The 24,646-nt window shown below is 46.7% G+C and overlaps 1 protein-coding gene across 18 annotated transcripts in view; it reads left to right on the forward strand.

The window, feature by feature from the left end:
- The window catches only part of eys (eyes shut homolog), a 3,376,609-nt gene that overhangs the window by 960,399 nt on the left and 2,391,564 nt on the right, over positions 1 to 24,646 (forward strand). For 17 of the 18 annotated variants that reach the window (XM_038800705.1, XM_038800706.1, XM_038800712.1 and 14 more), the window contains one exon: positions 5,723 to 5,836. In XM_038800705.1, coding sequence (XP_038656633.1) covers positions 5,723 to 5,836 — 114 coding nt within the window. The remainder of the gene's footprint in view (positions 1 to 5,722; positions 5,837 to 24,646) is intronic. The other variant, XM_038800718.1, reaches the window with a different exon arrangement.

Below are 24,646 nucleotides of genomic sequence, written 5' to 3' on the forward strand. Positions count from 1 at the left end.
AAGGCGCCTGAATGGGGAAATGCATTTCCACATAGCCTCATTTTTTTAGAATGGGGAGCTCTGCTCACCGGAACTCCCCGTTTTAGCGAGAGATCAGGATGCCATTTTTAAATGGATCTCCGAGGCCTCCAAAAGAATCGCAGACCTCTCGCCAGCCCAAACGCAATATGGGAGGGGTCCGATCACACCTGCGCACAAATTGCAGGTTGGTTCCTTGACAGTGCCAGGCCGGCACCCAGGTGGCAGTGACAGTGGCAGTTACAGGGTGCTAGGCTGGCAGTGCCAGGGCACCACCCTGTCCAAAGAGCATGCAGCTGGGGGACTCCGATCCCTTTGGAGACCCCCACGAGTGCCGTTCTGTCTGGTCCCGGTTTGTGGTTCCCGAGGCGGAAGGATTGAATACCAAAGTCTCTGGTACCTCGGGGAATCTGCACATTAGAGTAAGGATTAGTGTCTCGCTCTAATATGCAGATTTGCCCAAAAGTAGTGGGTGAGGTTAGCCTTGCAACGTATCGCGAGATTGCATTGAATCTCGCAAGGTACTGCGAGCCGGGTAGATCCCGAAACGGGGCCTCCCGGCTTCCAAGGCCACACTAAGCTGTGGCAAGCTGCTTTTCTGACACAGCATGGCCGGAGGACCGGGCCCTATATGTCTGCTCAGGCTATGGTTAAATGGTTAACAGGTAGACAGCCTGTGATGTCACTCATGGGTGGGGCTGGACCTCTTTTTTTAGGTCCTGAGGAAAGATGTTGGGCGCGATTCTCCGCTCACCACGCCGGGTGGGAGAATCGTGGGAGGGCCGGGCGGATCACGACACGCCGCCCTGGCACCCCCCGCGATTCTCCCACCCCCCGCTCGGAGAATCGGCGCTCGCCGTTTTTCACGGCGACCGCCGATTCTCCGGCCTGGATGGGCCGAGCGGCCTGACGTTCCCGACCTGTTCACGCCGGCGGCAACCACACCTGGTCGCTGCCGGCGTGAACATAGCGCAAAAGGTAAGTTTGGGGCCTGTGGGGGTGGAGAGGGGATTGAGCACCACGGCCGTGCTAGGGAGGGGACTGGCCCGCGATCGGTGCCCACCGATTGTCGGGCCGGCATCTCAAGGAGACGCACTCTTTCCCCTCCGCCGCCCCGCAAGATCAAGCCGCCACGTCTTGCGGGGCAGCGGAGAGGAAGACGGCAACCGGGCATGCGCGGGTTGGAGCCGGTCAACCTGCGCATGCGCGGCTGACGTCACTTAGGTGCTGGCGACGCGTCATTCTCGGCACGCCATTTTGTCGCAAGCGTCAAGGCCTGGCGGCTGAGTTTCTCACAATGCCGCTCCTAGCCCCCTGGGGGGGGATGAATAGGGTGCAAGGAGCGGCCTCCGACGCCGTCGTGAAACTCGGCCGAGTTCACGACGGCCTTCCCGATGCCGCGCGGGAGCGGAGAATCGCGCCCGTTATGTTTCTCAGACTGACTTCTTTCAAAACCTCTCCAAGGACTTTGTGAATAAATCTGTCAGCCACTAAGTGTTAACTTGAATGAAATGAAAATGAAAATTGCTTATTGTCACAAGTAGGCTTCAGTGTAGTTACTGTGAAATGCCCCTAGTCGCCACATTCCGGCGCCTGTTCGGGGAGGCTGGTACGGGAATTGAACCGTGCTGTTGACCTGCCTTGGTCTGCTTTAAAAGCCAGCGATTTAGCCCAGTGTGCTAAACCAGCCCCTTTATTGATCAGTGACATTTGACCTGCATTTGGATTTTGATTTATTGAAATTTTAGATGAAATGAAAAAATGAAAATCGCTTATTGTCACGAGTAGGCTTCAATGAAGTTACTGTGAAAAGCCCCTAGTCGCCACATTCCGGCGCCTGTCCTGGGAGGCTGGTACGGGAATCGAACCGTGCTGCTGGCCTGCTTGGTCTGCTTTAAAAGCCAGCGATTTAGCCTTGTGAGCTAAACCAGCCCAGATGTAGATGGAAAAGTAACTCAATGACCTTTCTTTATTTTTTAAAGAATTGTTTAAATGTTCATTGAAAAACTTTTTTCCTGGATGTTAATGGGGTTAATCCTCTGTAAATAATTGTTTTAATACAAAACCAAATTCCCTATGTGTCAGTGGAATCACACCTGGGGGTGAAGTATTCTTCCCTCACAGTTTGCAAATTGAAAGATTGTTGGGTTTCTCTTCCAGTTTCCGAATATAAGTTGGAGTCTGGTCCGGTACAGTAACAGGGTGGGATGTTTTACTGTGGTAGTTGTGCTATGAATGCAAGTTATTGTTGTAGTGGCCCATTGGGAGGTGAACAGGAGTTTATATTGTTTTAAGTAACTTCAGGCTACAATCAGCTGCACAGAAATCCAGCCTTGTGGAAAATCTTTCCAGAAGTTAACCGTACTCCTACCTATTTTGCCCAAGGGCCTATCATCAATTCCCATTTAAACTTGTATCATGCATCAGTTTAAAACAAACCATTGCTATATTTTTTTAATTCTTTCATAGGATGTGGGTGTTGTTGGCAAGACCAGCATTTGTTTCCCGTCCCTAATTGCCCTTGAAAGGCGGCACGGTAGCACAGTGGTTAGCACTGCTACTTCACAGTGCCAGGGACCCAGGACTCATAGAACAGTACAGCACAGAACAGTCCCTTCGGCCCTCGATGTTGTGCCGAGCAATGATCACCCTACTTAAACCCACGTAACCCGTATACCCGTAACCCAACAATCCCCCCATTAACCTTACACTACGGGCAATTTAGCATGGCCAATCCACCTAACCCGCACATCTTTGGACTGTGGGAGGAAACCGGAGCACCCGGAGGAAACCCACGCACACACGGGGAGGACGCGCAGACTCCACACAGACAGTGACCCAGCCGGGAATTGAACCTGGGACCCTGGAGCTGTGAAGCATTGATGCTAACCACCGTGCTACCGTGAGGCCCCAGCTTGGGGTTTGATTCCCCCGCTTGGGTCACTGTCTGTGCGAAGTCTGCACGTTCTCCCTGTGTCTGCGTGGGTTTCCTTCGGGTGTTCCGGTTTCCTCCCACAAGTCCTGAAAGATGCACTTGTTAGGTGAATTGGACATTCTGAATTCTCCCTCAGTGTACCTGAACAGGCGCCAGAGTGTGGAGAACCCAGAGTGCTGTGGATGCAGGGACAGTGAATAAATTTAAGGAGGAGTTGGACAGATTTTTAATTGGTTATGGGTGTAAGGGTTATGGAGAATGGAGAGGAAAGTGGAGTTGAGGCCACGATGGGATCAGCCATGAGCACATTAAAGGTGTTTAGGCTCAGGAGTCCGAATTGCCTACTCCTGCTCCTCGGTCATGTGTTGTAGGGAGGATTTTGCAATCCAGCTCTTGGTCTGTAGCATTGTAGGGTAACGGATGAGGAACATATCAACTGTGATAGAATGGCGGAGCAGACTTGATGGGCTGAAATGCTTAATTCTGCTCCTATATTTTACTGAACTTAAGGCTGGGGATTTTCACAGTAACTTAATTGCATTGTTAATGTAAGCCGACTTGTGGCACTAAAAATATATAATTATTACTATAACTGAGTGGCTTGCTAAGCCCAGAATCTACCATATTGCTGTGGGTCTGTAGTCACATATAGGCCAGACTGGGTAAGGACGGCAGAGTTCCCTTCCTGAAGAACATGAGTGAACAAGATGGGTTTTACAACAATCAATGATAGTTTAATGGTCATCATTAATGTAATATAAGGGTCTGCATTATTCCACTGCTGCCAAAATGGGACTGAGCATGGTTTAGCACAGGGCTAAATCGCTGGCTTTTAAAGGAGACCAAGGCAGGCCAGCAGCACGGTTCAATTCCCGGACCAGCCTCCCCGAACAGGCGCCGGAATGTGGCGACTAGGGGCTTTTCACAGTAACTTCATTTGAAGCCTACTTGTGACAATAAGCGATTTTCATTTCATTTCATTTCATTTCATTTTTCAAATGTCACCTGGTTTTCCACTTTAGGTTCTTCAGAAAATTTCTCTTGCTAGACTGAATCGATGGCTGGTGTATTTTTTTGGGGTGGCACAGAGGCACAATGATTAAGCACTGCTGCCTCACAGCGCCAGGGACACATGTTCAATTCTGTCCTAGGGTGACTTTGTGGATTTCACACTATATCCCTGTGTCTGCGTGGGTTTCCTCCGGGTGCTCCGGTTTCCTCCCAACAGTCAAATGATGTGCAGGTTATGTGGATTGGCCATGCTAAATTGCCCCTTAGTGTCCAAAGATGCGCTGGTAGATGGGGTTACGGGGATAGGGCAGGAAGAGTGGGCTTGTGTAGGGTGCTCTTTCGGAGGGTCGGTGCAGACTCGATGGGCTGAATGGCCTCCTTCTACACTGTAGGAGTTCTATAGTTCTCTGGTCTGGTGTATATAGGGTTAATACAGTACCACTCACACAGTGATGGAAGAAAACACATGACCCAGAGCTAGGGTCAGTGTGTTGTTAGTGAGAGACATGTTATGACTTAGACATGGCGATAGTTCCATGCCTGTACCATTTAATGCATGCAGTTGCAAATAGTGAATTAAGATTGCCGTTAACATATGCAAGGCTACAAAGACTTCCTTAATAGACACATTCTGTAACCAACACCATTACAATAATTCCCAGATTCTTTAACTGAATTCCGATTCCACCATCTGTTCAGGTTGGATTTGAACTCCGATGGCTCCAGAATATTAGCCTAGGCCTCTGAATTACATTACCACTACACCCCCATCTGAAAATGAAATGAAATGAAAATCGTTTATTGTCACGAGTAGGCTTCAATGAAGTTACTGTGAAAAGCGCCTAGTCGCCACATTCCGGCGCCTGTCCGGGGAGGCTGGTACGGGAATTGAACCGCTCCCCACTGTACAAACCAGGGCCACATGCAGCCTCAACTGCGCATTCCTCACTGAGGCCTAGATGGAGCATGGCCTTGTAGAACTGAATGACCTCTTTCCATGCTGTACATTCACTGTCAATCAAGCTTTCAGGCTTTCGGCTGCATGATCAACACATCATGGGGTAGGACTACTGGTCAACCTCTTCACATGAGGCACAAGGTGGGGAGGTCTTCCAATATGTCACTGATGTCCCTCAGATCTGTGCAGCTGCAAGCCATATGAGCTGGTGAAGTTAAATTAAATGAAAATGAAAATCGCTTATTGTCACGAGTAGGCTTCAATGAAGTTACTGTGAAAAGCTCCTAGTCGCCACATTCCGGCGCCTGTCCGGGGAGGCTGGTACGGGAATCGAACCGTGCTGCTGGCCTGCTTGGTCTGCTTTTAAAGTCCGCAATTTAGCCTAGTGAGCTAAACCTTCCTTACCCATAAATGTGCGAGGGAAGTTGATTTCCTTGGAACTGCAGGACGTTGACTGACTTCACAACTGAAGTACCAGCCACCCTTTGTTAATGTCACATTAATATCTCTCATCTGTTCATCAATTGCTCCATGAAAGAGGAACACCGCATGGTTGATAGGTTAACTGTGACGAAACTAGCAACGGTAATAATTAGCTCTTATTTTATCATTTAGGTTTATCCTGTCACTGATTATTAAATAAATGGCGCAGAAATGAGAGTTGGCATTTAACTATGCTTCATGACATTTATTGTAATTAGCTCCTTTTACAGTTAAAGGCCTACAGGTTAATGTTTCTGCCAGTGGGCTAAAGCTGATGGTGAATTATAATTAACTCTCAATTTTAATGTTTTGTGCAGGTGATAATTGTTCTGAGATGATTGGACAGTGCAAGCCACACATCTGTATCCATGGAAACTGCAGCAACATGACACTAAATACTTTTGTTTGTGTGTGTGACCGTGAGTACAAAGGTGAAGCTCAAATCAGCTTTAGGTTTTTAAGTTCCCTTTTTTAGTTTTGCTATCAATTTGACTTCTGCTCGCTAATAATTGTTGCAGTGATTAAATCATTGCACTCAAAACCAACAATGACTCGCTGGGCGAGGACCAGCAGGCAGTCTGTGGAGCTGATCAGTTGTGGAATAAATTAATATGCATTTGATGATGATATATTTAATTGCCGACAGGAATGTTTTAATAATCAGGAACTGACGCGAATGGACCTCAACAGCAGAATGTATTTGTCAGAATATCTTGTCTTGTGTACAGTTCTGGTCACCCTATTATAGAAAGGATATTATTAACCTATAAAGAGTGCAGAAAAGGATGTTGCCAGGACTTGATGGTTTGAGTTATAAGGAGAGGTTGGATTGACTGGGAGTTTTTTCCCTGAAGGGCAGGAGGCTCAGGGGTGATCTTATAGAGGTCTATAAAACAATGAGAGGCATAGATGAGGTAGATAGTCAACATATTTGCCCAAAGGTAGGGGAGTCTAAAACTAGGGGACATAGGTTTAAGATACAGAGATACAGAAGTGTCCAGAGGGGCAATTTTTTCACACAGAGGGAGGTGAGTGTCTGGAATGAGCTGCCAGAGGCAGTAGTAGATGCAGGTACAATTTTGTCTTTTAAAAAGCATTTAGACAGTTATATGGGTAAGATGTGGATGGAGGGATATGGACCACATGCAGGCAATTGGAACTAGGTTAGTGGTAAAAACTGGGCGGCATGGACATTTTGGACCTAAGGGCCTGTTTCCATGCTGCAAACCTCTCTGACTCCAGCAGGAAATGTACCATGAACTGTACAGCAACATCTTGTATTTATATGCAAGCTGTTGGGCGGTACGGTGACATAATGGTTAGGCTGCTGCATCACAGCCCCCAGAGACCCAGGTTCAATTCCAACCTCGGCTGACTGTCTGTGTGGGGAGTTTGTGAGTTCTCCCCACGTCTGCGTGGGTGTCCTCCGGGTTCTCCGATTTCCTTCCAAAGCCCAAAGATGCACGGGTTAAGTAGATTGGTCAGGCTAAATTGCCCCGTAGTATCCAAAGGTTAGGTGGGGTTTTGGGCTTACAAGGATAGGGTGGGGGAGGCAGCAGAGGGTATTCTTTCAGAGGGCTGGTGTAGACTCGATGAGCAGAATGGCTTCCTTCTGCACTGTCAGGATTCTATGGTTGTATGAGATAGCACTAGTAATGTATTAAAAGTCTCAAGTCTTTTCACAGGTGCTCTAAGCAAGTTTTGACACTGAGCCACATAATACGGTAAACATAATATGGTAGTATTCGTTATCAAGGTGGATAGTGAGGTAGATAATTCTGAGACCAGGATCCTGAATCTCAATGAAGGTAACTATGAGGGTATGAAGCATGCTGTATAGAATATAGAATATAGAACTGTACAGCACAGAACAGGCCCTTCGGCCCTCAATGTTGTGCCGAGCCATGATCACCCTACTCAAACCCACGTATCCACCCTATACCCGTAACCCAACAACCCCCCCCTTAACCTTACTTTTATTAGGACACTACGGGCAATTTAGCACGGCCAATCCACCTAACCCGCACATCTTTGGACTGTGGGAGGAAACCGGAGCACCCGGAGGAAACCCACGCACACAGGGGGAGGACGTGCAGACTCCACACAGACAGTGACCCAGCCGGGAATCGAACATGGGACCCTGGAGCTGTGAAGCATTTATGCTAACCACCATGCTACCCTGCTGCCTGTGGCTATGATGGACTGAGAAACAGTACTGAAAGGAACAATATTGGATAAGCAATGTCAGGTATTCAAGGAATAAATAGATGCACTCCAACAAAAGTTGTTTATCCCTATTTGGTGCAAGAGTAGAAAGGGAACTATAGCCAAATCATGGTTTACAAGGGAAATAGGGATCATGTTAGATTCAAAAATAAGCATACAAATTAGCAAACTAAAGCAATAGACCTGAGGATTGGGAACAGTCTAGTTCTAGCAAAGGAGGACAAAGAGATTGATTTAAGAAGGGGAAAATATGATATGAAAATTGACTGTAAATGTAGAAAAACTAATATAGGTACCGTACAGTCAGAAATGGGGGAATTCATAACAGGGAACAAAGAAATGGATGAGGACCTAAATTTGTACTTTGTTTCTGTCTTCACAAAGGAAGTCATGGAAAATGTATCGGAGATTCTGAGTAACACAAGTTTTAGTGAGGAGCTGAAGGAACTTCATATTAGTAAAGAAATGGTTTGGGGGAAATTAATGGGATTGAAGGTGGACAAATCTTCAGGGCCTGATAATCTTCATCCCAGAGTACTTTTGGAAGTAGCCCAAGAAATAATAGATCCATTGGCAGTCATTTTCTAAAACAGAAAGTAGTTGAAGCCAAAACATTGTGTAATTTCAAGAAGGAATTAGTTAATGCTTTTGGGGCTAATGGGGTCATGGGATATGGAGGGAAGGCTGCATCAGCCATGATCATTATGAATGACAGAGCAGGCTCGAAGGGCCGAATGGCCTCCTCCTGCTTCTATTTTCTATGTATGATTCTATGTAATTAAGGCAGATGGTGAAAAGCTTGGTCAAAGTTGTAGGTTTAAGGCTGATTTTAAAGAAGAAGAGGAAGAAGGGTTTAGGAAATGAATTTGAAGCCTTAGAGACTTGAAAATGGTTGAGTAATTGAAACCAAGGCTATTCAAGAAGCCAGAATTAGGTGAGTGCAAAGATGTTGAAGGGTTTAAGTGTTGGAGACAATTACAGAGATGGTGGAGGCATTTCAAAACAAGAATGTGAATTTTAAAAGCGAGACATAGCTTTACTGGGAGCCAATGTGGGTCACCAGGTATAGGGGTGTGAGGGGCATGGTGCAAGAGGGGCACAGACAGCAGTTTTGAGTGGCTTCAAATTTGCATAGGGTACACTGAGTGAGACCAGCCCAAAGTGCACTGGAATAGTCAAAGAAAGATCCCATGGCATTACTTTAAAGAGGAACTGGGAAGTTCTCTCCATTATGAAGGCCAATATTTATCTCTCAATCAACATTGAAGAAATTATCATTATTACATTGCTGTTTGTGGAGGTTTTGGGGCAATGACATGGCACAGGGTTTCAGAAGCAGGTAATCTGAGACCGAGGTGGGCCCGAGTGGTAACACAGAGTTGGAATTATGCAGTATTTAGTGATTGCAAGTTACAAGGTCAGAGGTTCAGACAGATGCCAGAGAAAGGGATGGGAATCAGTAGCTAGGGAACGGAGTTTGTGGCAGGAACTGTAGACAATGGTCTGGATTCTCTGTTTTGGAGATTGTCCCCACGCCAGCGTGAAAATGACGGTCTTTTACGCCAGGAAAACTGGCTTAAACCAGCCACCGATTCCCCGTTTTGCTGGAAGTTAGCAGGGACCCTCTGTGTAAAAAAAAACTTGCCTCGTACATTCCTCTAAACCTTTCCCCTCACACCTTAAACCTATGCCCCATAGTAATTGACCCCTCTACCCTGGGAAAAACTGACACTCCACTCTGTCTATGCCCCTCATAATTTTGTAGATCTCTATCAGGGAGCCCCTCAACCTCCGTCATTCCAGTGAGAACAAACAGAGTTTATTCAAAATCACCTCATAGCTAATGCCCTCCATACCAGGCAACATCCTGGTAAATCTCTTCTGCACCCTCTCTAATGCCCCCACATCCTTCTGGTAGTGTGGCGACCAGAATTGAACACTATACTCCAAGTGGGGCCTAACTAAGGTTCTATACAGCTGCAACATGACTTGCCAATTTTTATACTCAATGCCCCGGCCAATGAAGGCAAGCATGTTGTATGCCTTCTTGACTACCTTCTCCACCTATGTTGCCCCTTCCAGTGACCTATGGACCTGTACACCTAGATCTCTCTGACTGTCAATACTCTTGAAGGTCTGACCATTCACTGTATATTCCCTACCTGTATTAGACCTTCCAAAATGCATTACCTCACATTTGTCCGGATTAAACTCCATCTGCCATCTCTCCTCCCAAGTCTCTAAACGATCTAAATCCTCTGACAGTCCTCATCGCTATCCGCAATTCCACCAAACTTTGTGTCATCCACAAACTTACTAGTCAGACCAGTTACATTTTCCTCCAAATCATTTATATATACTACGAACAGCAAAGGTCCCAGCACGGATCCCTGCGGAACACCACTAGTCACAGCCCTCTAATTAGAAAAGCAGCCAGTTCTGTATCTACCTTGCCAGCTCATCCCTGATCCCGTGTGACCACTTTTGTACCAGTCTACCATGAGGGACCTTGTCAAAGGCCTTACTGAAGTCCATAAAGACAACATCCATTGCCCTACCTGCATCAGTCATCTTTGTCACCTCTTCGAAAAACTCCATCAAGTTAGTGAGACACGACCTCCCCTTCAAAAAAACCATGCTGCCTCTCACTAATACGTCCATTTGCTTCCAAATGGGAGTAGATCCTGTCTCGAAGAATTCTCTCCAGTAATTTCCCGACTACTGACATAAGGCTCACCAGCCTGTAGTTCCATGGGTTATCCTTGCTACCCTTCTAAAACAAAGGAACAGCATTGGCTATTCTCCAGTCCTCCGGGACATCACCTGAAGAAAGTGAAGATCCAAAGATTTTTGTCAAGGCCTCAGCAATTTCCTCTCTCACCTTCTTCAGTATTCTGGGGTAGATCCCATCCGGCCCTGGGGACTTATCTACCTTAATATTTTTCAAGACGCCCAACACCTCGTCTTTTTGGATCTTAATGTGACCCAGGCTATCAATACACCCTTCTCCAGACTCAACATCCACCAATTCCTTCTCTTTGGTGAATACTGATGCAAAGTATTCATTTAGTACCTCGCCCATTTCCACTGACTACATACAGAGATTCCCTTGCCTATCCTTCAGTGGGCCAACCCTTTCCCTGGCTACCGCCTTGCTTTTTATGTACGTGTAAAAAGACTTGGGATTTTCCTTAACCCTATTTACCAATTACTTTTTGTGACCCCTTTTAGCCCTCCTGACTCCTTGCTTAAGTTCCTTCCTACTTTCCTGATATTCCACGCAGGCTTCGTCTGTTCCCAGCCTTCTAGCCCTGACAAATGCCTTATTTTTCTTTTTGACGAGGCCTACAATATCTCTCGTTATCCAAGGTCCCGAAATTTGCCGTATTCATCCTTCTTCCTCACAGGAACATGCCGGTCCTGAAATGCTTTCAACTAACATTTGAAAGTCTCCCACATGGCAGATGTTGATTTACCCTCAAACATTCTTCAGTTCCCGCCTAATATTGTTATAATTAGCCTTCCCCCAATTTAGCACATTCACCCTAGGACCACTCTTATCCTTGTCCACCAGCACTTTAAAACTTAGCGAATTGTGGTCACTGTTCCTGAAATTCTCCCTGACGGAAACGTCTACCACCTGTCCAGGCTCATTCCCCAATAGCAGGTCCAATCCAGCCTCTTCCCTAGTCTACATATTGTTTTAAGAAGCCATCCTGGATGTTCCTTACAAACTCTGCTCCGTCCAAGCCCCTAGCACTAAGTGAGTCCCAGTCAATATTGGGGAAGTTAAAATCTTCCATCACAACAACCCTGTTGCTTTTACTCCTTTCCAAAATCTGTCTACCTATCTGCTCCTCTTTCTCCTGCTGGCTGTAGGGAGGCCTGTAGTTGACCCCCAACATTTGTGACTGCACCCTTCTTATTCCTGATCGCTATCCATATAGCCTCGCTGCCCTCTGAGGCACCCTCCCGTAATACAGCTGTGATACAGTTGTGATTCACTCAAGTGAATGTCATATAGAACTGTTTCCAAAATATGAGGTTTCGACTTAACAGCATTCATTGTTGGAATATTACAGAAGAAAGAATTTGCATTTGTATTTTTCCTTTCATGACCTCAGGATGTCGCACGATACAGTCAGTGAATTGGTTTTAAAGGAAGCATTTTTGAGCCGGCACTAGCGATGCGCAGGATCGGTGGTGTGATTGGGAAATTCCGTGAGAATTGGGAAATGCCGACAACATTACAAGGTTCATTTTTTAAAAAAGTTAGATTACCCAATTATTTTTTCCAATTAATGGCCAACCCACCTATACTGCACATCTTTTGGGATGTGGGGGTGGAACCCACGGGGAAAACGTGCAAACTCCACACGAATAGTGACCCAGGGCCGGGATTCAAACCCAGGTCCTCAGTGCAGTAGGCAGCAATGCTGACCACTGTGCCACCGTGCTGCACTAACATTCCAAGGTTCATGCCCACAAATGACATGAACCGCATTTTAATAGCTTTCTACGCATTTAAATGTTGTTAGCGGGCCTCTGTCACATGATGGCCCCTCATTAAATATTCACACCTTGACGACGTGACATCATATCGCCGAGATTTACAACCAGATTTGACCAGGCGATAAGTAGTTGAGGGGATCCCTTGGGGAGGCCCAGTGTGGGAGGGAAAGAGTGGACATGGAGGGGGTGGGGTGAGTACCGGTGATATTTCCACTGTGGGGGGGGGGGGGGTGCACTGTAGGCAATTAATTTTGAGGGGTATGGGGGTGGGGGAGAAGAGCCCCCGATACCTCTGTGAAGGGGCGGTTAGGCAGCAGTGATGATCCGGGGGTCCTTTAAAGATGGTGCGATGGTCCCTGGAGAGCCGGTTCCCAGCTCTAATGAGGCCCCGCCCCACCAGGATGACGGTGTAAACCACATCCACTCATTTCTTTTTCCGAGAAGAGGCTCAATATTTGGAGGAAAAGCTAATCTGTGCAACCAGAGAGTCACAAACCAGTTTTCATTCTGAACCTGACACTTTACCAAATTCTGGTAAGATTCTCTAATGAAGGGAACGTTGACAGCCAATTTGCACAAGATGCACAAGTTGCACAATTTGCAAAAACAGCCAATTTGCACAAGTTTGGGGCAGCACGGTAGCATGGTGGTTAGCATAAATGTTTCACAGCTCCAGGGTCCCAGGTTCGATTCCCGGCTGGGTCACTGTCTGTGCGGAGTCTGCACGTCCTCCCCGTGTGTGCGTAGGTTTCCTCCGGGTGCTCCGGTTTCCTCCCATAGTCCAAAGATGTGCAGGTTAGGTGGATTGGCCATGCTAAATTGCCCGTAGTGTCCTAATAGTAAGGTTAAGGAGGGAGTTGTTGGGTTACGGGTATAGGGTGGATACGTGGGTTTGAGTAGGGTGATCATTGCTCGGCACAACATCGAGGGCCGAAGGGCCTGTTCTGTGCTGTACTGTTCTATGTTCTAAGTGTGACCAAAAAACGTAATACATTAATGATCAGGAGTTAATAACTAGTGGAGCAGATTTGTGGGACTGATTAATGTACCACTGCTGCTATTTCTCATGTCCTTATCATCTGTCTTACAATTGTTAGTGTTGCCCTGGCATGGGGGTGGAAACCTCACCTGCTCCTCTTTGCCGATTCCCATGGAATCTTTTATCTTTGTGTTGAATCTTACCAAAATGACTACATCTTGGTTAAGTTAATGTGGAGCTCTCTCAATAGTGCACTGAGATGTTAGCCTTGAGTTCGGTTCAGGAGCAGGCCGTGAACGCAATAACTTCTGAAACAAAAACAAGTGCATTACCTACTGAGCCGCTGTTCCGTAATGTCAAGACTGTAGAGCTTTGCCCTCCTTCTTTATAGTTGCAGCTATAAGTCATTTAAAGAAATAAATATAGTTCACTCCCTCATTTCAACAATGCTGATACTTATTAAATGCAAGTGGATGGCCGTTTTTGATAGACCAAAGGGTACACAATCTTGGATTGCACATTGTGTACTTTGCAGTGACTAAGGTAGAAAACTGTGTAAATTGACCTATCTTCTAATTAGGTAAGGTTAGAGTGACTGCCCTCGACATCAAGACAACATTTGACTGTGCCGTGAAGGAGACTGAGCTAAACTGAAACTGATGAAAATCAGTGGCAAGCTTTGCTGGCTGGAGTCATACCAAACACAAAGGATGATACTTGTGATTGTTGGAGGGCAATCATCTCAATCCCAGGAATTTCACAATGCAGTATCCTGGATCTAACCATCTTGAGCTACCTCACCAATTACCAAATCATGAGGTCTGAAGTGGGGATATTCACAGCTGCGAAGTGAGGATATTGACAAATGATTGCACAATGTTCACCACCATTCGCAACTTGGATATTGAAGCAGCCCTTTTCCATATTCAGCAAGACCTGGGCAACACTCATTCTTGGGCTGATGAGTAGAAAGAAAGATGCAGACCACACAGGTGCAGGAAATGACCATCTCCAACAACACAACATTTGACCATCTTCCCTTGACATTACCATTGCTGAATCCCCCACTATCAAACCCTGGAGGTTGACCAGAAACTGAGCTGTAGCAGCCATATAATTCCTTTGGCCAAAGAGCTGGTCAGAGGCGAGGAATCATATGGCATGTAACTCCCCTCCTGACTCCCCCAAAGCCTGTCCACCATCATAAGGCACAAGTTAGGAGTGTGATGGAATACTTTGCTGAATAAGCTCTTATCGCCTGACTGAGTGCAGCTCTAACAGTACAAGAAGCTCAATACCATAAAGGACAAAGCAGCTGACGTAATTGGCAACCCATTAACTACCATTTACTCCCTCCACCACTGATGCACAGTGTCAGCAGTGTGTATCATTTGCAAGATGCACTGCAGCAACTGAGCAAGCCTTCTTCGATAACCGTTTCCAAAACCATGACCTCTACCACCTAGAAGAACAAGGGTAGCAGCTGCACGGGAACATGACCTGCAAATTACCCTCCAGGATACATGGCATCCTGAGTTGAAACAGCATGAAATGTAGCAGCTCGAGAAGGCAACTCACCGCCAGCTTCTCAAGGGCATTTGGGAATGGGCAATAAATATAGGCTGAAGCAGCGGCACTCGCACCCCAAGATTTTATTTTTAACAAATTCAATTGGCGGATTCACCATGGTGCGGCGCGCCATCGGGATTCTCCATCTCGCTGGGTTTCCCATTGTGGGGCAGCCCTACGCCATCTGGAAACCCCCGGGCTGCCATTGCAACGGGGAATCCCGACGGCGGAGAATCCAGCCCAACGTTTTTCAGCCTTCAGTTAGTTACTGGTGTAATTTCCCTTAAAGAGGGAGAGATGGCCTTTAAGAACTGGAAGTGAGCTGGTAAATGAGCTCGCCTCACACACCATTGGGCTCCGCATTTTTGTGAAGTGAGCCTGCAGCATGGCTTGTGCTGGACTACAGGCAACAATTGTTGAAGTAAAGAGGCAGTTGTAAATCTACATGCTGTATACAGGTTCAAAATCGAGAGCCCACAGTCAAATAATCACACAATCCAATATTTGGCCCAAAATATTTCATCAGGCAGATAATGAAATGGTGCAACAGAGAATGTCTGATTACTGCTCGATCATATACATGTATAGGAACATTCAAGTTAGGAGCAGAAGTAGGCCATTCGGCCTCTTGAGCCTGCTTTGTCATTTAATAGGATCATGGCTGACCTGTTTGCGTTTCAAGTACCCTTGAGCTGCATGCTGGAAAATGGAAATGGTCACTCGCCTCCTCAAGTCCGTTCAGCAGCCATTGTGCCAGCGTCACATATTTTAAAAGGAGTTTTTAAACAAGGCCCATGTGATTTCTCACTGGGAAGCGGTTAATTCCTGATAGGCTGTTACGTTCAACTTCAGTCTCGCTAATGAGACAGAAATGAATGCAAATTGGGGTCAATGATGTGCTCCCCATATTTGGGAATGGTCCAGAACTCACCATTGAGAGCAGGCCAGCTAGATATCAAATTTATTTGTGCACGGCAGGAATCTCGCTTTTGGCCTTTCCCGCCATTTGACTGGCGCACCCGGATCGCGCCTGGTGCAAAGTCGTGGTCAAATCGAGCCTTGATTTCCCGTTACAGAAAACCATGCTGATTCTTCCCGATTGCCTTGTGTTATCCAAGGGCTCAGCTCTAACCTCCTCAGTGATTGATTATAACACCTTCCCCAGGGAGATGGTGGAGCAGTGGTATTGTCACTGGACAATAGTTATCCAGAGACCCAGCATACTGCTATGGGGTCCAAGGTTCAAATCCCACCACTGCAGATGGTGAAATTGGAAAAGGGCAGCATGGTAGCATGGTGGTTAGCATAAATGCTTCACAGCTCCAGGGTCCCAGGTTCGGTTCCCGGCTGGGTCACTGTCTGTGCGGAGTCTGCACGTCCTCCCCGTGTGTGCGTGGGTTTCCTCCGGGTGCTCCGGTTTCCTCCCACAGTCCAAAGATGTGCAGGTTAGGTGGATTGGCCAGGCTAAATTGCCCGTAGTGTCCTAAAAAGTAAGGTTGGGGGGAGTTTTTGGGTTGCGGGTATAGGGTGGATACGTGGGTTTGAGTCGGGTGATCATTGCTCGGCACAACATCGAGGGCCGAAGGGCCTGTTCTGTGCTGTACTGTTCTATGTTCTAAAGCAGACATCAAGTGCCTCTCTGCAGTGTGTTTCTCGGTGGTGAGATCAACCTGCCATTGCTCAGCAGTGGGATCTTTCCGTTCCCGCCCCCACCTTCAAACATGGTTGTCCCAAGTGACAATTGATCTTGAGGGGATCATCCTGGCTGACCTGGGTCATCCTGTGTGTTCCCACTGATGTGATTAAGGCTGAATAAGTCTGGCTACACCTTGGTGCCATTTTTGGACTTAAGTTCCTAATCTCTTTCTATCATGACATTGTCCTTTCTGCCTCACTCTCACTGGCCCTGACCACTAACCATAGGGGTTCAATTATAGGTTGGGTGAATACTGGCAGTGCAGCACCAGAGTTTCTGGGAGACATTGCTGCCCATTCGAGTTTTATTGTCATGATTTTGTACTAAAGTTCAAGCCAACGCTATCTTACTTTAACATGACAAGCCATTCTGGCATTATGTTATGAGTCAGCGTCCTGCAGCAACAGAACCCCGGCACACCTGACAAAATGGACAGCAAGCTAGGCATAAATGATTGTGTTTTCTTTGCAAAATTGATTGTACAGAGTTTGGGGCATGTTGCTGGCTGTGCTTGATGCTGCGCTGGAGGTAGACTTATAAGTGGTATGAATAAACATATAGTTTGCTGTGATGTGACGGATTTGATATTTAAAGTTTGTTCCTGCTTGTTTTCTGAATTGGTGGAATAACCGTCATTAATACCGTGAACTGATATTTGAGCCAGTTCAATGTCACTATGATGGTACGGTTGTTTTGTGTTGAATTACTTTCTTATTTGTGTCTATTATTTGCTACAATAACTGTGGTTTTCATTAATTGATCTCATTGTCTTCTATTTCCTTTGCTGTACCAAGAGAGGATGTTCAATTATAATATGCATTTGGGGTTATATACAATGGCGACTCAAGGGGATGAATCATTGTTGGCTTCTGATCAACACACAATTGAACATTCCTGTCGTGCTCTTGAGAAAAGTGCTACCTTACTGTTAATCTCAGCTGTGGATAAACAAATAGCAAGCTGTCATCTACGACACATCCAACAGAATATACTTCTTTCTCTGATTCTCGATAACTTCTCTAATTCCCCTTGCATCTCAGTCCAGAAGTTATCTTCACCATGATACTCGGTCCTCTTTTCATCTGTTTCGCACTTTCACTATTTTTATCCCATTCACTGATCTTCTCTATCCATTCTCCTATCGCTCATCCAGTTTTTCAGGGGTCTCCTCAGGGTTGAAACATATCGGGCGGGATTCTCCCGTGCCTGGTGGGGTGAGGTGGTCCCGGCTGGACGGAGTGGTGTGAACCACTTCGGCGTCGGCCCGCCCCAAAGATGCGGAATCCTCCGCACCTTCAGGGGCTAGGCCGGCGCCGGAGTGGTTTGCGCCCCACCGGCCGGCGTGGAAGGCCTTTGGCGCCATGCCAGCCGGGGCCGAAGGGACTCTGCCGGCCGGCGAGAGTCCGCGCATGCGCAGGGCGGGGGTCACCTACGCGTCGGCCATCGCGGAGGCTGACACGGCCGACGCGTAGTAAATGAGTGCCCCCACGGTACAGGCCTGCCCGTGGATCGGTGGGCCCCGATCGCGGGCCAGGCCACCGTGGGGGCACCTCTCGGGGCCAGATCGCCCCACGCACCCCCAGGACCCCGGAACCCGCCCACGCCACAGGTCCCACCGGTAAGGGACCTAGTCTGATCCACGCCGGCGGGACCGGCAAAAACACAGCGGGACTTTGGCTTATCGCGGGCCAGAGAATTCAGGCAGCCCCGGGGCCCATTGAGTCGCGCCGGTCCCCGCCATTCTCCGGGGCGGGTGGCGCGACTCACGCCTCGCCGACCTTTGGAGGGCCGGAGAATTCGGCGGCCAGCGGGGGCGGGATTCACACTGACCCCTGGCGGTTCTCCGACCTGGCGGGGGTCGGAGAATCCCGCCCATCAACTTTGATAAAATTGTTTCCGCAAGGACTGTTTGTTAAAAGTTTCTATTTTGGATCTATGCAGAGATGACACACCAGTTTGTATACTTATTCACATTGCTTTAAAGAGTCTGCTCTCTCATGCCTCTCACAGCCAACTTCCAGCTTTGTTTACTTCTGTTGTACCTTTGAGTTTGCTGCAAAGAAAAGGGTGCCCACGCTCTGGAAAATGAGATGTTTTATTAGGGATGTTGCTCACATAATCTAAGGTGGAGAACTGAAGCCTGCATAAACACTCACTGCTGACATCATGACAGATCATATGATACTTCACCAGCAGGGACGTATTCTCTGATACATAACTACTCTCTGATTAGATTAGCAGGAAAGGCAGTCAACAAGCAGTGGGAGACATTTAAGGAGGTAATACATGACTCAGAAAACAACATCTCCCAGTAAGGATTCGAAGAGAAAGATAAGCCAACCATGGCTAACCAAGGACGTTAAAGAGAGTATCAAGTTGAAAGTAAAGGCATTTAAGGAGGCAAAAGTCAGTGATATCCTGAAGATTGGGATAGATTCAGAATTCAACAAAGGAGGACTAAAAATGCAATAAAGAGGGAAAAAATGAACCACGAGGGAAAACGGATGAGGAATATAAAAACTGACAATAAAAGCCTCTTACATATATAAAATGGAAGAGAGAGGTCAAAATGAACATAGGCCATTGAGAAAATGAATCTGGGGAGAAAGTTATGGGGAACAAGGAAATGGCAACTGATATTTTGCATCAGTCTTTAAGGTGGAAGATATTTCGAATATCCCATTAATACTAAAGAATGCAAGGGCGGAATTAAATATCTTCAGCATCACTAGAAATGTAGTATTAGGCTAAAGGCCCAAGATAAGTCACCCAGCCCTGAAGACTTGTATCCTAGGATCCTGAAAGAAGTAGCTTCAGAGATAGTGCATGAATTGGTTGTAATTTTCCAAAATTCCTTAGATTCTAGAGAATTGCCAGAGGATTGGAAAACTGCCAATGTGACACCCCTGTTCAAATAGGGAGAGAGGCAGAAAGCGAGTAGCTGTAGGCTGATTCGCCCAACATCTATTGTTGAAAAAATGTTCAAATCAATTATTCAGGAAGTAATAGTGGCACTTTGGGAAATCATAATCTAATCTAGCCGTGTCAACATGGCTTCAGGAAAGGAAAATTGTGTCTGCCAAATATGAGAGTTATTCAAGGGCGTCACAGCCAGAGTAGATTGAGGGGAACCAGATGTATTATATTTGGAGAAGGCGTTTGACAATATACCACACAAAAGGTCATAATAGAAGAGCCCATGGTAGGATATTGGCGTGGATTTATAATAATAATAATAATCGCTTATTGTCACAAGTAGGCTTCAATGAAGTTGCTGTGAAAAGCCCCTCGTAGCCACATTCCACCGCCTGTTCGGGGAGTCCAGTTACATCAATGGGAAATTGGTTTAATCGGCTGTGATTGACAGCTTGCACACAACCAGCTATCTGGATTAGAATTCATAGGATTCTTGCAGTGCAGAAGGTTGGAGGTAGTATACTGGCATGGATAGAGAATTGACTAATGGGCAGGAAACAGCTTGTAGAGGTATGGGGTTCCTTTGCAGCTTGGTGACTGTAACCAGTGGGATTCCACACGGATCAGTACTGGGACCGCAACAGTTCATAATATATATTAATGACTTGGAGGAAGGAAGTGAATGCACTGTAGCCAGTTGAGAGAACATAAAAATAGGTGGAAAGGCAATTTGTGAGAGGGATACAATTTGCAAAGAGATATTGATAGGTTACATAAGTGGCAAAAAATGTTGGTAAATGGCGTATAATGTGGGAACATGTGAAGTTGCTGATTTTGGAAGAGAGAACTGTACAAGGTACAGGTGAGACCACATCTGGAATACTGTGACCAGTTTTGGTTCCCTTATTAAAGGAAAGTTATTGGGCTGGAAACTCCGATGCGCACCACCTGCGGCGGAGTTCCCGATGTGGCGGAGAATCTAGCGTGGCCAACGAAACGTGATCGGTGTGGATTCCCGCTGGCAGTGATCTCGAGGTTTGTGCCCTGCATCAGCGAGAGGATGCAAATGGGTCAAAGTGACCTATTTACATCCGAATAATGGACTGGCCGCTGTATTCTGTACCACTGTGCAAATTGTTTCCGGTATTTGCCCGCATTGCCCTGGTGGAATGGATCTCGCGCTGGGCCAAGGGGATAAGGGAGTTGCTCCCAAAGTCCATCAGAGGGCCCCCCTCCCCCCACAATACAATATTGTCCACCTCAGCGCCCAGCCCATTATTCGGATGTAAATAGGTCAGTTTGACCCATTTGCACCCTCAACTAACCTCAACTAACCTGCAGATCCCTGAACAATAATGAGCAATTTAACGTGGCCAATCTTTTAACTGAACTGAAATGCTTGACTTTGGGTGTGGTAGTGTCATGGTAATATGAAATGAAAAAAATGAAATGACAATCGCTTATTGTCACGAGTAGGCTTCAATGAAGTTACTGTGAAAAGCCCCTAGTTGCCACTTCCGGCACCTGTCCGGGGAGGCTGGTACGGGAATCGAACCGTGCTGCTGGCCTGCTTGGTCTGCTTTAAAAGCCAGCGATTTAGCCCAGTGAGCTAACCCAGCCCCTAATATCACTGGAATAGTAATCCTGAGGACATTGGTTTAAATCCCGCCATGGCAGCTGGCGGAATTAATACAGAGGGATCAGTACTGGAATCTCTGCTATTTGTAATATATATATCAACGTTGACGCTTCCACCAAGAAAGCACAACAGCGCCCATACTTCCTCAGGAAACTAAGGAAATTCGGCATGTCTACATTGACTCTTACCAGCTTTTACAGATGCAACATAGAAAGCATCCTATCTGGCTGCATCACAGCCTGGTATGGCAACTGCTCGGCCCAGGACCGCAAGAAACTTCGGAAATTCGTGAACACAGCCCAGTCCATCAAACGAACCTGCCTCCCTTCCATTGACTCCATCTACACCTCACGCTGCTTGGGGAAAGCGGGCAGCATAATCAAAGACCCCTCCCACCCGGCTTACTCACTCTTCCAACTTCTTCCATCGGGCAGGAGATGCAGATGTCTGAGAACACGCACGAACAGACTCAAAAACAGCTTCTTCCCCACTGTCACCAAACTCCTAAATGACCCTCTTATGGACTGACCTCATTAACACTACACCCTGTATGCTTCACCTGATGCCGGTGCTTATGTAGTTATGTTGCATACCTTGTGCTGCCCTATTATGTATTTTCTTTTATTCCCTTTTCTTCCCATATACTTAATGATCTGTTGAGCTGCTCACAGAAAAATACTTTTCACTGTACTATGGTACACGTGACAATAAACAAATCCAAATCCAAAATAACTTGGAAGAAAAAGTAGCTGGTCTGATTAACAAGTTTACGGATGATACTAAGATTGCAGAAGTTGCGGATAGTGATGAAGACATAGAACATAGAACAGTGCAGCACAGAACAGGCCCTTCGGCCCTCGATGTTGTGCCAAGCCATGATCACCCTACCCAAACCCATGTATCCACCCTATACCCGTAACCCAACAACCCCCCCCCCCTTAACCTTACTTTTTATTAGGACACTACGGGCAATTTAGCATGGCCAATCCACCTAACCCGCACATCTTTGGACTGTGGGAGGAAACCGGAGCACCCGGAGGAAACCCACGCACACAGGGGGAGGACGTGCAGACTCCACACAGACAGTGACCCAGCCGGGAATCGAACCTGGGACCCTGGAGCTGTGAAGCATTTATGCTAACCGCCATGCTACCCTGCTGACTGTCAAAGAATACAACAGGATAAAGATAGGCTGCAAATTTTGGCAGAGAAATGGCAGATGGAATTTAACCCGGACAAATGCGAGGTGATGCATTTTGGTAGATCCAATTCAGAATTGGAGCTATAAAATAAATGGCAGAACCATCTGGAGCACAGACACAGAGATATCTGGGCGTGCAGGCCCAGGAATCCTTCAAAGTGGCAGTACAGGTGGAAATGGTGGTAAAAAATGCCTATGGCATGTTTGCCTTCATGGGACGGGATACCAAGTATAAAAGCTCGCAAATTATGTTACCAATTATATAGAACGTTGGTTCGGCCACATTTGGAATACTGTGTCCAATTCTGGTCACCGCACTACCAGAAGGACGTGGAGGCTTGAGAGAGTACAGAAAAGGTTTACCAGGATGTTGCCTGGTATGGAGGGTATTAGCTTTGAGGAGAGATTGAATAAACTGGGATTGTTCTCCCTAGAGAGACGGAGTCTGAGGGGCGACTTGATAGAAGTTTATAAACTTATTAGGGGTGTAGACAGGGTGAATAGTTAGAGACTTTTTCCCAGTGCGGAAATGACAATTACAAGGAGCCACAAGTTCAAGGTGAGGGGGGGATAGGTTCAGTGGAGATGTGCGGGGGAAGTTTTTTTACACAGAGGGTGGTGGTGGCCTGGAGTGCCAAGAAAGGTGATTGAGGTGGTTGACCTTTAAGACTCATCTCGATAGGCACATGAACAGACGGGGTATAGAAGGATATAGGCATTTGGTCTAGATAGGACAAGTGATCGGCGTAGGCTTGGAAGGCCGAAGGGCCTGTTCCTGTGCTGTTTTGTTCTTTGTTCTGTTCACATCTCCAACTAACTCACAACTAACACTACATTTCTGCAAAATGCCTAATACCTTGGCTCCTCCCAGTAATAATAACTTACCAAGCTGAAATATATTTAACTCCACAGGAAATTCCTCCTTAATCCAAACAAACTTGCAGTAGCCCAAGCCTTTAATGGCGCCTTAATTGCACCCCTGACTCCCAACCTTTTTAATCAGAATTCCTTAAAAACACTATTGCAGCAGTCAATCATACTCCAGCCCAGTCTTTTAACCCTTACTGCACCAAATACTTATAACATAATATATCTGAAATGCCTCAATTCATCACAAACTGCTGCTTTCTCTGACTGAGCCAGCAGATGTGGGTCTTAATGCAGTGATTTTTTTTTCACTGTCTCTATCTGTACTAATCTGTAGCTTCCAGACAGGGATGGGGGGTGGGGTCTACTGATGGGGGTCTCTGTAATGGTGGTGTCTCTCTTATGGAGTGTCGCTGGTGGAGAGTTCTCTTATGGGGGGGGTCTCTCTTATGGTGGTCTTTGATGGGAGGGGTTAGGTCACCCTTGTACTGTGGCCGGGGGAGGGGTGACGCAGAAAATCACGTGGTGGGGAGGGGGCGGAATTGCATAATGGAGGGAGGAGAACCTCGCTATCGAGATACCTGCTCAAAATGGCGGTCCGATAGTGGGATTTGTGAGGGAATCTTTGTAACTCCACCACGCATAATTTTAAATGGCAAGGGATAATGAATCGCCTCTGGATTCCTGCTCCCAGTCCGAGCCCAAATCTGAGGTAATTCATCTCCGGCTGGAGAACATAGTTTGCCACAAACAGAGAATCCAGCCCATTATTTCATTGGAGGCGCTTCAGGGAAACTTCACTCGGATGATCCCCAGTATGGACGGATTGCCATATGAGGACAGATTGGGATTGTACTCATTGGAATTTGAAATATTGAGAGGTGATCTCATTGAAACATACAGGATTCTTCAGGGGGCTTACAGGGTAAATGCTGAAGGGATGTTTCCTCTCATGGGAAAATCTAAGATTAGAGGGCATAGTCTCAGAATAATGGAATGCTGATTTATGACTGAAATGAGGAGGAATTTCTTCTTTGGAATTCCTTGCCACAAGAGAGCTGTGGGGTCAGAGTCCTCATTTATATTTAAGGCTGCGATAGATAGATTCTTGATTAATAAGAGAATCAAGGGTCACATGGAAAGGGCAGGAAAGTGGATGTGAGGAATGTCAAAGCAGCCATGATCCTATTGAATGGTGGAGCAGGATTGAGGGGCCGAACGGCATACTCCTTTTCCTATTTATCATGGTCTTATGAGTCCACACCCAGGCTTAACCAATGAAGTACAGTGAGCTGCAATAGCAAACAGACACTCATAATCAAACATGGGACAACTGAACGCTACAAAAGCAAATGCAGATCCTATTTCCAATGGGATGGGAGTCTCATCCATCTGAGTATTCTTCCCATAAACTGCCTCTGAGCTACATCTAATTAATCATCGTGAGAAGGTTCTTTAGGCTAAAGGACCAAGCAGTGAATTTGCAGCCCCACCAGGAAAGATAGGAGATGCTTGGGGTACAGGTTTCCTCAAAATGGAGGTGACCTTGGAAGCTTCTACAAAATTCAAACTGATGAGCGCCAAAGCCAATGACCCCTAGGAGCAGAGGAAAATCCCATCCGGAGGAATTATTTGG

This window comes from Scyliorhinus canicula, chromosome 6, assembly GCF_902713615.1.
Source record: "Scyliorhinus canicula chromosome 6, sScyCan1.1, whole genome shotgun sequence".
In the NCBI taxonomy this organism is placed as follows: Eukaryota; Metazoa; Chordata; class Chondrichthyes; order Carcharhiniformes; family Scyliorhinidae; genus Scyliorhinus; species Scyliorhinus canicula.